General features: G+C 49.0%; 1 protein-coding gene and 1 long non-coding RNA gene across 2 annotated transcripts; both read right to left on the bottom strand.

The window, feature by feature from the left end:
- LOC138104436 (uncharacterized) lies at window positions 1-3,834 on the bottom strand. The gene is made up of 2 exons (XR_011148071.1): window positions 3,690-3,834; window positions 1-2,766 (listed from the first exon to the last, which is right to left on the bottom strand). It is a non-coding gene; the product is annotated as an uncharacterized lncRNA (long non-coding RNA).
- Window positions 3,835-5,497: 1,663 nt separating this feature from the next.
- LOC138104801 (zinc finger CCHC domain-containing protein 10-like) lies at window positions 5,498-8,286 on the bottom strand. Its single transcript, XM_069003992.1, has 2 exons — window positions 8,029-8,286; window positions 5,498-6,501 (listed from the first exon to the last, which is right to left on the bottom strand). Exons 1-2 carry the CDS (start codon window positions 8,118-8,120, stop codon window positions 6,273-6,275), a joined length of 321 nt encoding a protein of 106 aa, XP_068860093.1. The 5' UTR covers window positions 8,121-8,286; the 3' UTR covers window positions 5,498-6,272.
- Between the last annotated feature and the right edge of the window lie 7,538 nt (window positions 8,287-15,824).

Genomic DNA, 15,824 nt, shown 5'->3' on the forward strand with positions numbered 1-15,824 from the left:
GCACACGTTGGACTCGATGACCTTAGAGGGCTTTTCCAACCTCAGTGGTTCTGTGATTCTCATGATTCCAAATTCATTTGCAAAAGTTCTCACACCTCTAGTCACACCTTAGCAGGTGTGTAGGCCCAAGCTCATACATTTGAGAGATTTACTGCCTCCAGTGGGATCTACACCGCAATTTCAGGAAGAGGCAGGACTTGAGCCGTTACGAGAGAAAACTTTGCAAAAGCATTCCCTGGAGAGACATCCTGAAGGAAGGTGTCTCCCCCTCTTCTGACCATAGAGGGAGCTGAGTCTCCAGCGTTAATTCTAAAACTTTCGAGCTCCAAGTCTGACTCCCAGAAATTTTATTGGCCCCGCTTCCCAGCACAATACTCAGGCCTCACATGTCGAGGAAAAAAGCAGTGCAGATTAAACAATTAATGCTTCTGGGTACTGTTCTCCCTCTAAACTACACACAATCCCAAAGGAACAAAACCCTTAAAGAAGATGGATTGCTCTCACTAGCACAAGAAGGAGAAATCTGACAGGGATCTACTTCATCATTCTGCCAAGGCTTTGTCAAACACCTCAGCTCCTGCACTTCAGGGAATAAGAAGTGGCTTATAAGAAGTGACTTTTATGTCAGTGAGCATGTTATTATGGATTAATCTCGCACTGGAGAACAGTCTTCATACCCTACTGCATCACCCAAAGAGTCTGGAGGCTGCTGCCTAGTGAGCTCCTGAGTTGTATCTTCCTTGTCAATCTTATCAGCCCCTTGTTTGATTGTAAAAACGTAAACAAAATGCAGCAAGCATTGGCCCAACGGCTCAGGACTTGCATATCTCTTCCAAAGAGAGGGAGAAAAAAGAGTGTTTCTCCCAAATCACAGAGTTTAAAAGTTCATGTTATCTACATATATTTTTAAAAGAAAAAGAGGAACAGTAAAATATCAGGTAATATGCCAGTGGTGCTCCACTCTATTTCTGTTCTCTTCTTCCACTTGTAGCATCTCTAAGAATACTTTAAAACCAGCCAACCAACCAAAACAACAAAAAAACGACGTTGAAATGAAGCTGAACAAGAAGCAACCGGGCTGCTGGCTTGTGGGCACTCCACTGCCTGAGTTCCAGTAAGGGAGTTTATCCTCTCCGCAGTTTTGAGCCAGATCCCAAAGTACTGAGCATCAGCTTCTAGCTTTTTTAAGAATTTAACTGTAAGAAAAGCTGCTGGGGAGGGCCATGCTCCAGGCATATTCATGGGATTTCACCCGTGCAGCTCTCTAAGCTGAACTTGTGTCTGTCTTTTCCTCTACCTTGCTGGGCTTGGCTCATGCGTTTCTTGAGGGGAAGGCCCTGCACTGATCAAAGCATGGACTGACCTCAGATAAACAGCTTCTGTCAGTGTAGATCTATCCTAAATGGACCATTTCCCAAAGTAATTCAAGTACCTGAATTTCACTTACTCAAAACTGCTTTTAAAGAAACCTGGTTTAACACATTCCGTTTCTAAGAAACTACTGGGCAGCGCTCCTTCACTCCCTGTCAGTGTTATTCTCTGACCCTTGGAGAAAGGCTTTAAAGCAACAAAGGGCTTCTTAAGCACCAATAACTTGCTCAGTCAAGAATTCAAATCAATAGCAAGGGCAGAGCCTGACTTCAAAACCTATTTTAAAACAGAAGTTAAAAGCAGTTGCATTGCCAATTGACAAGATTAGAAAGGTTTCCTTAGCAGTTGTGATTACAAAGGAATGAACTGTGCAGGGAGAGGACCGAGCATGGAGCAAGTGGGGAGCAGGGGGGAAGAAGGGGGAAACCTTCATTTGCACTGTGGGTTTTTAACCATCATGATCATATCTCAACCAGTCTAATCTCAAAAAAGGAAAAGCTTCCTGGACATTTTTCATTTCAGCAAGAGCCTAAGGAAGCCCTCAGCAGCAGGAGATTGGAATAACTGCAATCCCTTGAGCAAAGGGAGCAGGGCGTGCTCCTCAAAGCCAGACCTTCATCCACAGCACCCAGAAGGTAGCAAAACAAGGCTACAACAAAGCCTTAAGTGGGGAATGGGTTATCAAGGGTTTTATAAGGAAAAGTCTGAAAAACAGGACCTGGAGGGTGAGAGAGGAAAGAAATAGTGAGATAGCTGAGGCCTCTTGGAAAAAAAAAAAGGGGGAAAAGGTCGGGATTAAATTCTAACTCAGCTGGAGCTGATCTTAAATGTAATAGGGGGAAATTGCAGCAAGAGGAGACTTCTTTATAGCAGCCAAGTACTGGGATAAATTCACTATAGAAACAGAGAAATCTACATCAGCAGCAGCTCTCTGCAAAGAGGTCAGGCATCCATTCCTCATGGCAAAGCAGGGCACAGGGAACTGTGCCAGACAACCTCCTCCCCAGGTTGATCCCAGCCCTAATTTCAAAAAATTGCACAAAAATGTAATTATGCATTAACACAGCAAAGTCTTCTTTCCAGCTTATCAGGCTTTGAGATGCCTTAGATTGAGATGCAAACCCAGCTCCTACCACTGTGCTGTGCTCGGACTCTTCCCCCCTTTCCCCGACCCCATCTCCTGAGCAACCAACAGCTCGCAAGGAGCCGGCACTCCTGGAATTTCACACTCGGCATCTCTTCCAAGCTCAACAGGTGAACAAACAGGTACTCCAACACCTCCTTCCTTTGTACTTCGGGCAGCACAGACCCACTGGGAGAAACTGGAATCCAAGGGCAGATGTAAACATGGGACTCCTGCTTGCCACTGTCTCCACCCGTTCTCCGGCTCCTGGGCTAGGAAACAAAAGACAACAAACATTTAAAAACCATCCTTGAGGTGTCTTGAGGATGCCCGGGCCTGGAAGAAAGACCTTCCCATCGCTCTCTTGGCCTTTTCCCACTCTGAGGAACTGTGCAAATGCACAGCCACACCCAAGCTGGACAGCCTGGGATGTTTTCTGCACACCAAACACCACAGTCCCAAGCACCAGGAGCCTGAAGATGCCCTGGATTGCAATTCACAGCATCAGTGAACCCTGCACAGGACAGCCAAGTCCTCTGTGTGCAGAAGAAATAAAAGTTGCTATTTTTAGTGGTTAAAATACTCGTGGGAGTTATTGGCTGCTTACACCCGTGGGCTTGGTAGGGCCTCCCATACTTACGGATTTATCAGAAGAAGCAGTTTCAAGTTCCTTCCTTTTGGAGCCCAACTCCAAATGGGAAACTTCTCACGAGTGCTCGTGAGAGAGGCAAGTGGAACTTCAGGAGCTCAGGAAAGCGACTCCCTCCCCTGAGTCCTGTCTCACCTGCCCGAGCACCCAGTGCTTTTATACCACCTCTCTCCCTGCTTTCCACGTTCATTTAAGTGTAAGAAACCTGCAAGTTCTCGCTCCAGCACCAGCCGCCTCTTCCCTGCGCCCCTAAACTGCCGCACTGCTCAGGCGCTGCTCCCCTCGGTTGCGCTGCCCCTTTGCCACGGGGCCGAGCTGGGACAAACTCCCGCTTTTGTTTCCCAGGAAAGGCTCTGCAGGGAGGTCCCGCCGTGCCGCCCGCAAGTCCCGGCCCCAGCCCCGCAGCTCCTCCCCGGCTCCGTGCCCGCGCCGGGACCGCCTTCACCCCGCGCAGCCCCCGCCGCCCGCTCCCGCCCGGCTCTGCTCCGGGGCCGCCCCCCGTCGGGTCTTTTCCCGGCACACGCCGCGTCGCCGTTCTCCGCTCACTTTCCACCTCGCTGCAGCCACAGCAACAGCCGCCCTCCTCCATTATCACCACAACCCTCGCCCGCCGCTGCCGCAGCCGGGAACCGAACCTGGCGCTTCCAAGCCGCTCCCGGGCACCGCCGGACGGTACCCACGGAGCAGCAGGAGCGGGAAGGTAAAGCCAGTGCGCATGCGCAGCGCTGCCCGGCTCCGCCCCGCCCTTCAACACCACATGACGTAACCAGGTACAGCGCTGCTCGTGCGCTTCCCTTCCCACAACACCGCGCATGCTCAGCACTGTTTCCATGGCTCCCTTAATGACCACACGACAAAGGGCTTCCCCGCTGATCAGTGCGCATGCGCACCGCGGAGGGATCCGCCGGAGGGACTACTTGTGATGCGGTCCTGCCCGCGGAGGAAGCACCGGTGATGCGTCCCCCAACCGCGGAGTGATCCGCCCGAGGGACTATTTGTGATGCGGCCCCAACCGCGGAGTGATCCGCCCGAGGGACTATTTGTGATGCGGCCCCAACCGCGGAGGGATCACCGCTGACGCCGCCCCGCCCGCCCCGCTGCTCTCGCTCCCTTTGCCCGCTCTCCCCTCTGCTCCCAGCGCTTCTCCTCGGCTCTTTTCCTCCCGGGCTGCAGCGAGCGCTCCCCTCAAGGAGCAGGGGCAGCTTTGCTCGCAGCGGCAGCGATTAAACAGAGCAGGCCCGCAACAATTCCTGCTGAGCCGGGCTTTGATCACATTCCTGAGCCAGCACGGGAGCAGCGCCTGAGGCAGCAGCACGTGAAGGCGGCTGCGGCTCTGGCCGGGCTGGGGAGGGGATCCTCTGTAAAATAAGAACATGGAGAGACAAAGGAACCAGAAAGGGCAGGAAAAAAAAAGAAAAAGCCAAGACAAACTAAACTTTTTAAAAAAAATAATCCGGAGACCCAGGGACTTCCGCCTGGAGAACTTCCTGGGGCGCAATCCTGCCCCGCTGGGAGGCAATGCCAGGGCAACTCCAGCTGCAACCTGCACACACCACCACAAAGATTTCGGATATTTGCAGGAAGCATCCACTTAGCAACTGCTGGTTAATAATTTATTCACTTTCCCATTAAATGCTACATTCAGTCCACAAGACTTAAACACCTTTCTGGTAGTTTTATTTACACTCTGCAGTGTGTTCTGTAAAACACAGGAGTGCTCACAGACACACACACACACAGAACATAGGGATTTCCAAACATTTAAGTAAGTTTAAGTTTATTCCAAAGGAAGTCTACGCACTACTTTTTCCATAAAAATTATAAAAAAAATACTTTACTTGCTGTATTTTACCTAAACTAAGATACTTGAGAATTCTTCCACAAGTGATGCCTCCTCCCCACAAAGGGCACTCCGACAAGAAGAAATTCAGGAGACTGCATCACCAAATAAAATCCTAATGGCAACTGCTTCAATGCACCAGAAGAACAAAGAATTCCCACTCTGCATCCAGCAATCCCTGCGCTGGAGCCTGTCTGCATCTGCGTTTGTAGGGCTTGTGGGGCTTTTGCACTCACTTCCTTCTCCAGGGCAGTTCCCACAAAGAAAGAATGACTGAATTTCTGCAGACTGCCACTCGGAAATCCTGCATTTCACACAGCCAAAGGGAAACACTTTGCTTTGAGCCCTTTATTTCAAGGAGTCTCTTTTTTACTGAGCATCCAGTGAGAGCAGTGCCCAGTTGTGGCTGTTATTATTTCTCTGCTTTTGCTGCGTGGCAATATTGTGCTGGAGCTCTGCAGAACACCCACGGCAGCCCTTGGCTCACTGGGGCACACCGAACTGACCAAAAAAAAGGCACAAAGATGAAACTCCTAAAGCAGCAGCAGCCCCAAGTCACTGAGCTGCTGCTTCCCAACACCAACACTCTGTGTCTCAGCAGACACTTGCAATACACGAGCCAAGGCCACAGGGCAGTGAAAAGCCCAGAGCCTGCGGGCAGGACAAGCACTCCGTTGATCAGGAACAAACCAACACAGCTCAACTGCATGGTGCACTTAGGACTGGACCTGGAAGCATCAGGAAAAGCCATTGGAACACAAGCTCAGCAGCACAGAATCCATTTGCCACCAGCTAATGAGATGGGAGGCTCTGTGTGGGACACGTTGTGCATTCAGCTTCAACAATGCCACAGCTCCACAGCAGCGCTGAAAAACTTCTGCTTTTACCAGTTGGAGAGGATTTTCTCAATGGAGGTGAAGGTGTCATTAACAGAGGAACAGCACACGATGCGCAGCATAACCGGCAATAAAAAGCTTTTGCTTTCCAGCATGCAAACATCCAGGTTACTGGACTTCAGCTCATAGAAACGAATCTGATGATAGATTTTTTTAGAATTTTTCTTGGAACTAAAAAAGTAAAATCTTCCATAAAAGGATACAGCACAAAAATACTCTCTCAGTAAGTCTCAGGAAGCCATTTAATACCTTCCATGTCCTAGGAACAACTAGGCAAAACACTTGGAAAGTGTGAGCAGTAGAAATGTTGACCATTGAATGTTTGGCAGCCGTGTGCTCCAGCCCCTGGGAGGGGCTTGTCCCCCACTCCACACCAGTCCTGCAGCTCCCCAGCTATTTCTTCTTCTTTGGGGGCTCATCCTCAGAGCTGCTGTCGCTGCTGCTGCTGCTGGAGGAGCTCGGATGCGAGTCGAAGTCGGAGGAAGAGCTGCTGGAGGAGGGGGAGGAGCTGTCCTCACTGTCACTGTCCTCGGAGGAGGTAGAGGAGTCCTGGCTGCCAGAGGAGGAGTCGCTGGCTGAGCTGTCGCTGCTGCTGCTGCTGGAACTGGTCACACTTTTGGACCTGGGAGAGAACAAAGAGCTGAGCACAGCCCTGCCAGAGCCCATGGCACCGTGTTCTCTGCTCTGCTGGAATAATCCAAAGATCAATTAGTTGCCTTGAAACTTTCCAGGCCTCACCACCTAAGCTGAATTCCTGTGCCCTCCCTCCCTTTTCCCCTCCTGGATGAGTGGATTTTGGCCATTTGAGCAATGGCAGAGTGGCCCCAGGGCATGACATAGCCCAGCAGGACTGCAGAGAGGGGAAAGCTGGCCAGGATCTCGTTCCCAGCCCTGAGCAGGGGCTTTACTGGCCTGACTGTCCTAAACTACCCGAGCTCTGGGGACAATGAACCAGGCTCAGTCCCTGCCTCACCTCTGCCACCATGAAATTCTGGCACTGCAAGAGTCAGGGGAGGTTTCAGAAGTGATTTCAGCAAGGTCAGAGCTGTTCCCAGCAAAAGCTGTTCTTGGACTACTCCTGGCAGAAGAACCCAGAGTACCTGCCACTGCAGGATGCTTGTGACTTCCAGGTGGAGGAGAAGGGTGGAAACAATCCAAGATTAAGACAGAATGATGAACACAGCAAAGAGGTTTTTTCACGTTCGGCCCTTCCTGGGCTGTTCTCTGCTTGTTGTTCTCAAGATCAACATCTCCGAGTAAGGGGGGGTGATGTGAATTCCAAGGAAGTACAATTCAATTCTCCCCTAGATCTTTCCCTAAAGTACACGATACTGATTCACCTCCCTTCCCACCAGAGTCAATCAAAGAGTATCCCAAAACGTAAATTATGATCATGCGGAATCTGGTCTCCATTAGAAAAATTAATGTAGTATTTTTTATCAGAGCTTTGGTTAAATGTAACAACTCAGGAAGTGCCTGTGCTCAGGTTATTGAAGAGTACGAGGTTTTCTCATCGTATCAGCCCTGCCAGCTGACAAATGTGGGTGTGCACTAAGGCACAAAGCACCAACGTTTGCACACTACGGCTGTGATCTGCTATCTCTGTGTGCAGACACAACCACTGCTCATTACAGATAAACCCACAAGGCTGCTCCAACACTGACTTACCTGGGGAAAAACCAGCACTAAGAGGAGAAAATAAAAAGCATGGGAGTAGTAGTTTCACCCTGACCAGCTCCATGAGATGGGCAGGAATCAGAGGATCCGCTGAGTAACTCTGAACTTGCTTTTCCTGATCACCTTTCACAGAATCCATAGCAGCAACCCATGGACAGCCCGTGTGTAGGTTTATTCCAAAACCCACTCCCAGAAACATCAGGATATTGCACCTAAAGCTGCCTCTGCCAGAGGGAAGCAAGAGCTGGAGCTGCACTTGGATACGTGCAGGCAGGGTTGGGCCCCTTCTGAAAGCTTCAATCCCTGTTTTTCAGAGATTCAATCAGGGATAATGACATTTTCACAAAGCTCTCTTAAGGCACGTGAAAACCCAAGTAAGAAAATGGAATCAAACCCTTTGTTCCACTGGCCTCATGCCCCAAATTCCAATGGGACAGACAAGTCCCTCTCCTCGGGAGGCAACGTCTCCTACCTGGATCTGTGCCTTCCGCAGCCTTTGGTGGCCGCTGTCTCCATCCTCCCACACCTCCTCATCTTCCTCCTCAGCAGGCCTGGCTTCCTCATCCTGCAGAGCAAGCACAGGGACAGTCACCAACCTGCTCATCCCAAACCTGGCCAGCAGGGATGGACTGCTGGGACCCCCTGGACGGTCACCCCTCTGCTGGGCACCATCCCTGCTCTGCAGTCCATTCCCGTTCCTGGCCTGGCATCTCCTTTGAACGGGATGTTAAACCACAACCACGTGCTCGGCTGGGTTTTGGGACATCAGAGACTCCCCCAAGGCAGTGGACAAAGCTCCTGTTCCCACACCCTCTGCCTCCCAAAGCCCTGCTAGGGCCAGGCAGAGCAAAGGAAATCCCTCACTTCCTGCTGGAAATTTCCTCTTGTGCTCGGAAACCCAGGGAAATCGTGGCTGCCCCATCCCTGGAAGTGTTCGAGGCCAGGCTGGCCGGGGCTTGGAGGACCCTGTGGATGGAATGAGGTGATCCTTAAGGTCCCTTCCCACCCAAACTATTCTGCCATTCCAGGATGATTCTGTGATCTCTCCCTGCATTTATTTTGCATCGCTTCCTCTCTAATTTGAATTCCCAAATCAAAATGAGTTTTTAAAGAAATCATTTAAAATTATCCCAGGAATAAAAAGGGGTGCATCAAACATACAAGAATCATTCCTACCTCCATCAAATCATTATTAATTGGAAGCCTCTTTCCTCATCTCTGTCCTTAGTTTTCCTTTCCTAGGAAACCTTGTGATCCCACAGTTTCTCCAAGAGATTTACTGGGATTGCAGAAAGCTTTGCTCTGTCAGGGAGGCAGGGGGGTTGACAACACTTGTTCCTCTGCATCTTTATCCTTTAACCAGCTTTCCCCCAGAATGGTGCTGCAAGAGAAGTTCAGAATTACTAGAAATGGATCAGGTTCACCTTTTGTCCTCACTCTTTTCCAACTACTTCCAAATTCTTGGAATTATCCTCAAATGAGGCCTAGCAAGCTACTGTGAAAACATCGATCAGAGGAACATCCTGAAAAGAGAAAACCACATCCAGCAGCAGCCAAAACAATCCCACTGCTATTCTTACCTGGTCTCCAGGTGCTCCTGCCAGAGCTCCCAACACCCATTGCCATTCCATGAGGGTGAGGAGGCAGTTTTGGACGTGTTCTTTGCCATGGGATGGGAAAACAGAGCCCAGAGGGTCTTTGTGTCCCTTCCAAGCCACCCCATGATTCCATGATACCATCAGCACCTATACCAATTCCATTCTGGAAAGCCCAATTCCATTCCTCCCATCAACTCAGAATTTCTCCCTTCCTCTCTCTGCTCCACATCAGGCATGTGTTGCCACGTGCCACAGGCATGGGATGCCTCAGCATTGCCTGGGAATGCCACTCAAGGCTGCCCTTGTGGCCTCAGCGCTCCAAAATGCCCAGCTGGCTCCCGTTCCAGCTGGGAATGTCCCAAACAGCAGCGTGGGCTGTGCCCTCTGCTATCCCACCATTGGGGCAGCTCCCATAGAATGTGACTGACTTACTGGGTTTGCAATTCCTGGCTTAAAAGTCAGGTGGTGGAATATCCTCTCCTGGGAATATCCAGAAGACCAGAAGGCTCCCTGGAAGCCACAGGTCAGGGACAGAGTCAGATGAACGATCCTGAACTGGTTTTCAGGGGATGCATCCCCAGCCTGTGGCTGCAAAAACTCCAGAGCTGTTCCTTCCCCTTGGGACAGCCAGGGAAAACATCCCCAGCATGGATTTCTGACAGGAAAAACCTCACTGCTCCAGGCTACTTGGCCAAATCCAGGCCAGCACTCCAACAGGCTCTAAGGACAAAACAAGAAAGAAGGGAAACGATGCTTTTTACTGGTTTCAGTTGAGCTGCACATTTATCTTTTCCCATTTTGCATTTCAACGATGCAAAAGTGAGAAGGAACTTGAGGAGATGTGCTCGGTCCGAGAGAAATAATTTTGGAAAAACTCACCTCACTGGATACTGCAGAGACAGTAAAATTCCAAATGGATTTCATGATCCTGACAATGCCAAGTGCACTTCAGGGATAAGCCACAAGATCTTACAGAAAAACAGACCCAGCAGTACACATCCAGGAAAACATCTTGGAATTAAGGGGATAAAATCATGGTTTATTTTCCTGCATCTGTTTGATTTTAGGATCCCTAAAAATGTTACATTCCTAGAATCAGGTGGGGGGGGGTAAATTAGAGGTAGTTTGTGATAAAAAAATTGTGGTTATAGATAGGGCAGATATTTATGACTTACATAACTCCGTAATGTAAATATGTCATATATTAGGGCACATAGATATCTATTTATATATAACATTTTTTATGTGTGCACAGATATAGTTTATATCAGACACTGTGCCTGTCTGAGGGCCTTGCTGCTTAGCTCCCAACTCATTCCTGATGAAAACATCAGGCAAAAGTTGTTTGGTTTAACTGTTTCCTCTTTTCCTTAATAATTATTTTACTCACTTGGAATAACCGAGAACAGCTGTTATAGATGTGCAGCTCCCAGTGGGACCAAGGCGCTTTTCTGCACAATGCAGAGTGGCTTTTAAGAGATTCATTAGTCAAAGAAGTGAGGATTAGGATTTCAAATGCTCTTGGGCAATCAGGCTGGCCAGAGCTCCCTCCTAACTGTGGGACAGCAAAACCCCACAGCCAAGGGTAACCAGGGATTGTGGGGATGGAGAATTTAATGCCACACAGGTGGCAGCTGTGCCAGTTCAACTGATAAAAAAGTAAATCCAAGATTCCTCTAGAGGAGTATTGTTCCTGGATGTGTGTAAATACAGGGACACCTCTTTACTCTCAAGCCAGGGAGGGTTGCGGTTGTGCTGCCAGTTTACCCTTGAGATTTCCAGGCTTTATTTCAGCTCCCCTGGCCGGGCCTGATGGGCAGGGCCGGAGCCGTCGGGTGGCTTTGGGTGCGCCGATGCCGTCACGGCCCAGTGGGGGTGGGAGCTTAGGCTGTGGTGGCAGCCTAGGAAAGGGATCAGATGTCTCCTAGAACGGCCCAGAGTCTAGGAATGGAGGGGGAACTGAACTGCTCCCCCAGAATGCTGCCGGGCTACAGTTCTGGGCCAGGCCCGTCAGAAAAGTGGCATCGTCAGTGGCACCTCAGTGGTTATTGTCCTTGGAATGATCAGGATCAGGATGAAATCATGTTCATGCACTACTGGGAAAGCAAGGAGCAGGATCAGTGCTGTAACTCTCTACACTCTCTCCAGGAGTGCCTCAGGTCATGGCAATTTAATGTGCAGAGTAGTTTCCTGTGCCTACCTGGGCAGCTGCAGTTATTGCACAGGCATTCAGGGCTGACAGTTCCCTGCGGGGAGAGCTCAGCACATGTCCACAGAGGCAATCCCAGCATCTGAAAGAAAGAAAGAAAGAAGCAGCAAAAGGTGAAATCTTCTCTTTCCAAGTTATTTCAAGTGCTCACACCCAAACTAACCTTTGCTCTTGATGCGAGTGATGCTTTCTGGGGGAAAGCAGCCGATTTCCAAAGTTCCCTTCCTGCCCCGTGCCTGATGTGCACAGGAGAAAACCCCTTCCCTGAAGGGACTGTGCTCCCTCTAATCCCATTTGCCCAGTCTGTTCCATGGGGATATTGCCAGCCTGGGGCAGCAGAGGCACCCGCAGCTCTCAGCACTCTCTGCTCCAAGCACAGCTCTGGGCTCCTTTGCAGATTGCCTCTGCCATGGGGTTTTCTCCAGGAGAAGCCAAGGAATTGCTCATGGAAGGGTGGAGATTAAGTTAGCCCAAAGGAAGTAAAGAATAAATATCTCATTTTTCCATCAAAATGCTCATGGTCTGCCCTACAGATTATTTCAAGTTTTTCCCACAAGCTTTGCCCTACCCATCACCTCATTTTTACCCCAAAAAGTAATTTTCTATATCCTCAAGAATGTCTCAGTGTCTATCCCCAAAATTTTCACTGTGTCTCTGCAAATGACTGCCTCAGTTTACCTCATGATGTTCATTCTCTTCCCTGGGGATTGCTTCAGATTCTCCTTCCGAGCTGTCCCTGTCTGTCCACTTCTGATTTCTTCTTTTTTACAAGAAAGTATTCATTCACTACCTCTGGAGATTATCTCCAGTTTTACCCCCCAAAATTTCCCTAACATTCACTCTTCATTGCCTGATTTTTACCTCAGTATGTTCATTCTCTCCCCTAGAGATAACCTCCGATTTTACCCCCAGTATTTTCCCTACCTGCCCGCTAACTATTTACTCTTTTTGACCTATAAATATTCTCTTTCTGCCCTGGAGATTTCATCAAGTTTTACTATGAAATATTTCACTATCTTTCCAGTACTGTCTCACTTTACCTCACGATGTACGCTCTCCCTGCCACACATCCCCCCAGATTTCACCTCCAAAATTATTGCTACTTGTCCACTACTTACTACCTGATTTTCACCTCCGTATGTCCATTCTCTGCCCAACAGGTCATTTTAATTTCTACCCCCAAAACTTTTCCAACCTGTCACCTAGTGACTGCCTCAGTTTAGCTCAAAAATGTTGTCTCCCCTAGACATTACCTCAGACTTTACCCCCAAATTTTTTCCCTGTCTACAAGTTACTACCTCCCTTTAACTTCAGTATGTTCATTCTCTGCACTACAGACTCAAATTTACTCTCAAAATCTCCCTGCCTCTCCAACACTGATGACTTCCTTTTTACCTCAAAACATTTATTTATTTTCTACCATGGAGGTTACATCAAGTTTCACCCCCAGAATTTACTAATACTTCCACAACTGATTCACTCAGTTTACCTCAAAAAGTGTTCATTCCCTCACCTAGAGATGACCTTGTATTTTACCCCCAGAAGTTTCCCTACCTGTGCACAACTGATTGCTATAGTTTACTTCAAAATCTTCATGCTCTCCACTACAGGTCACCTCAAGTTTACTTCAAACATTTTCCATACCTATCCATTACTGATTATCTCAATTTTTACCTCAAATAAGTCATTCTCTACCTACAGACACTGGATAGTAAATCATACAAAGATCTAAAAGTCTGCACAAGAAACAGCAGAAGGTTTTCCATGAATAACACAAGTTCCTTTTTTCCTCTCCTCCACCTAGGACTGCTACCAAGAGACAAGAGAGTTGTTATCAACACTCGAACCTCCCAAGCGTTGTTATTGCTCAGAGAGCTGCGCCGGCACTGAGCTACTCCCATGCGCCTGCAGGGCTTTGGGGAGGGGCAAGACCGTCCCACTCCTGCCGGGAGAAATTTCAACGCCCTAAAAAGTCATTTCCCTTCTCTCTCTCTCTGACCCAGGGCCAAAGCAGCTGTGTAGAACAACATGGACTATTCATGGAAAGGATGAGTCAGTTGTGGGAAAAACACTAGAGAAAGACTATCACCCCAAATTTCAGGGTGAAAACACACTGCTTGTTAACAGGAGCACACAAACTCATTTAAACCAGAGAGGAAACTGCACACCAGGAAAAGAGCTGAAAGATATGCTCTGCCTTGGTTGATAATTCCAAAGGAAATTCCCCACCGATCATAGGCAATTATCTATAATTTTACCTCCATTATCACTGGATTTCTGACTTGGGTTTCTGTGGAAGTGTTTCACAGATGCCTTGAGGGGTCAGGGGCTTGGTTGGATTCTTTGTGGTTAGTCCTGACAGGCCCAAGCCAAACCCACCCACCTACATCAACGCTCCACCCCAAATTTGCATGAAATACTGATAACAATTTATAAATACTCCCCTTCCCTGTCCTTCCTTACACATCCATAGAGCAAATGTACTCTATCCATTGTTCCCAAGAGCACCTCTCCAGCCCAAATCCCAGTTTTCACAAACACAAACCAAATAGACCTAAGACAATTATTCCATCAGTGCCTGCAATTCTGAGCTCCCTGTTCCCTGCCACTCACACAGCAATCTCACCTCAGCCCAGAGACTCCCTGTCCCCAAAGGGAAACACAACCTGATGGGGCACAGCTCTGGCACCACATTTCCCCTTGTTCCTGGAAAGCCCCAGGTAAATCCAGTCCCTCAGACCTTGCATCCCTGAACACCAGGAGAGCTGGAGTTTTACCCAGATCCCAGTGCCCTGCACAGCTGCACTGACACGAGCACAGGCTGATCGCTCTGCCCAGCACCATCCCTCATTTTCCTCCCATTGCTCCCCAAGCGTCCCCAAACCACCCCGTGTCTGTGCCGGGGCCAGTGCCTGCCCCGAGCCCAACCAGAGGCTGTCACCCAGCCCTGCACCAGCTCCCACCCCTGGGAGAGCTGGGAATGCACTGAGAGCTCAGCTCCCTGGGCTCCCCAACACCCAAACCAGTCCTCAGACACACAAATAATGCCCAACCTGCCCCTCCGGGCACAGCCAAACACCACAACTCCATCATCCCCAAGGAACTCCGGCAGGTTGCCTCTTCACCTCTGCCCTTTTCCAAAAGACACAAGTAGGACTGGGCTGTCAGAAATGGTATTCCCTAGGCAGTTCATCCCAGCAGAGAGGAGAAGAGGAACCCTGTGTCCCTCTGACTAACCCCACAGCATGGGCAGGACCAGCTGGGCTTTTTGTATGCAAAATTTTAAAATGAACTGAAGAACCTGAAAGGCAAAAAACACCACACACATAAGGTTAGAGCCAGTCAACACACACACAGACAGACACACTCTCAGACACCCCTTCTTCAGCTTACACTCTGACTGCAGCCCTTACTAGAAACACCCCCCCCTAAAGAAGATGTTAAAGCATCTTCCGTCTGCTTCTCCTTGATGTGGAACAGTAGACCCTGGGAAAATTGGTAACATCAGTGACCATAGGGATCAAAATCTGCCTCGGGGACCTGCAAGACAGCATGAGGCAGTCTACAAGTAGCTGACAGCTAGGAGTTATCCCCACACCAGGCCCATAAGCTTTCTACCCAAAAGCCCACAGACAAGAGAGGAGAGTTTTAAAACTGTTCAAATGAGCCACGACTGAATGTGCCAGGGCAGGGCAGCTCCAAGCATAAGTGGCACATGGACACACAGTGCATCAAATATAAGCAAAGATGACACGAAGACTTGAGAGAACGCTTCAGAAGATAAATTCTTGAGACCAGGATGCTTTGAGACGACGGAAGCTATGGAACTACTGCAGTGAGGAGGGTCTAGTACACTGCATATAGAAGTCCAAGGGAATGGCACATGAAAAAAGATACTACCAAAACTGAGAAGGAAGACGGATAGGAACATCTTGTGTACTTCTGGTCTCAAAAAGCAAAACCATAAAGATGCCAGAATAAGCCCAATCTAGAAAAGTATGCAAGTACTCCCGCTGCCGATATGGCCCAGAACGATGCCTGTAAAGAACTGAGACATCACAAAGCCCTGTGACACTGAAGACAACGGACACAAACCACATCACAGAGACACAAATTGAAACTGCCCAGCAGTTTCACCTGATGGGCCCAAGATTCCTAGTGCAAGATGAGCCAGAGGCCCACGATGCCGAAGGAAAGAAGGCTCTACGGCAGTAGTATGTGACAGTGAAATGTAAACTCCCTATGAGAAGTTAGTGCCAAAGCTGGTAAGAGGATGCTCAAGAAGTGCAGCAGGCCTAGAGAAGGAGGCAACGACTGCCAGGTGATACAAAGGGTTCCCTAGAGAAGGATTCTGCCGCCAAAGGCTGAAGTGACATCACAAAACATGACCGACCGACAAATGGCCAAGATGCAAGATGCCCACGTGTTATGCTCAAGAGTGTGGCTACACTGAAGAGTAGG

The sequence above is a fragment of the Aphelocoma coerulescens genome, chromosome 1A (assembly GCF_041296385.1).
Source record: "Aphelocoma coerulescens isolate FSJ_1873_10779 chromosome 1A, UR_Acoe_1.0, whole genome shotgun sequence".
Lineage (NCBI taxonomy): Eukaryota > Metazoa > Chordata > Aves > Passeriformes > Corvidae > Aphelocoma > Aphelocoma coerulescens.

Excerpts from the sequence above, each read along its gene's own strand:
- LOC138104801 (XM_069003992.1), bottom strand. The coding sequence starts at position 8,120 with ATGAGGAAGCCAGGCCTGCTGAGGAGGAAGATGAGGAGGTGTGGGAGG. Across the intron at positions 6,502-8,028 it reads TGCGGAAGGCACAGATCCAG|GTCCAAAAGTGTGACCAGTT; the intron begins GTAGGAGACGTT and ends GTTCTCTCCCAG.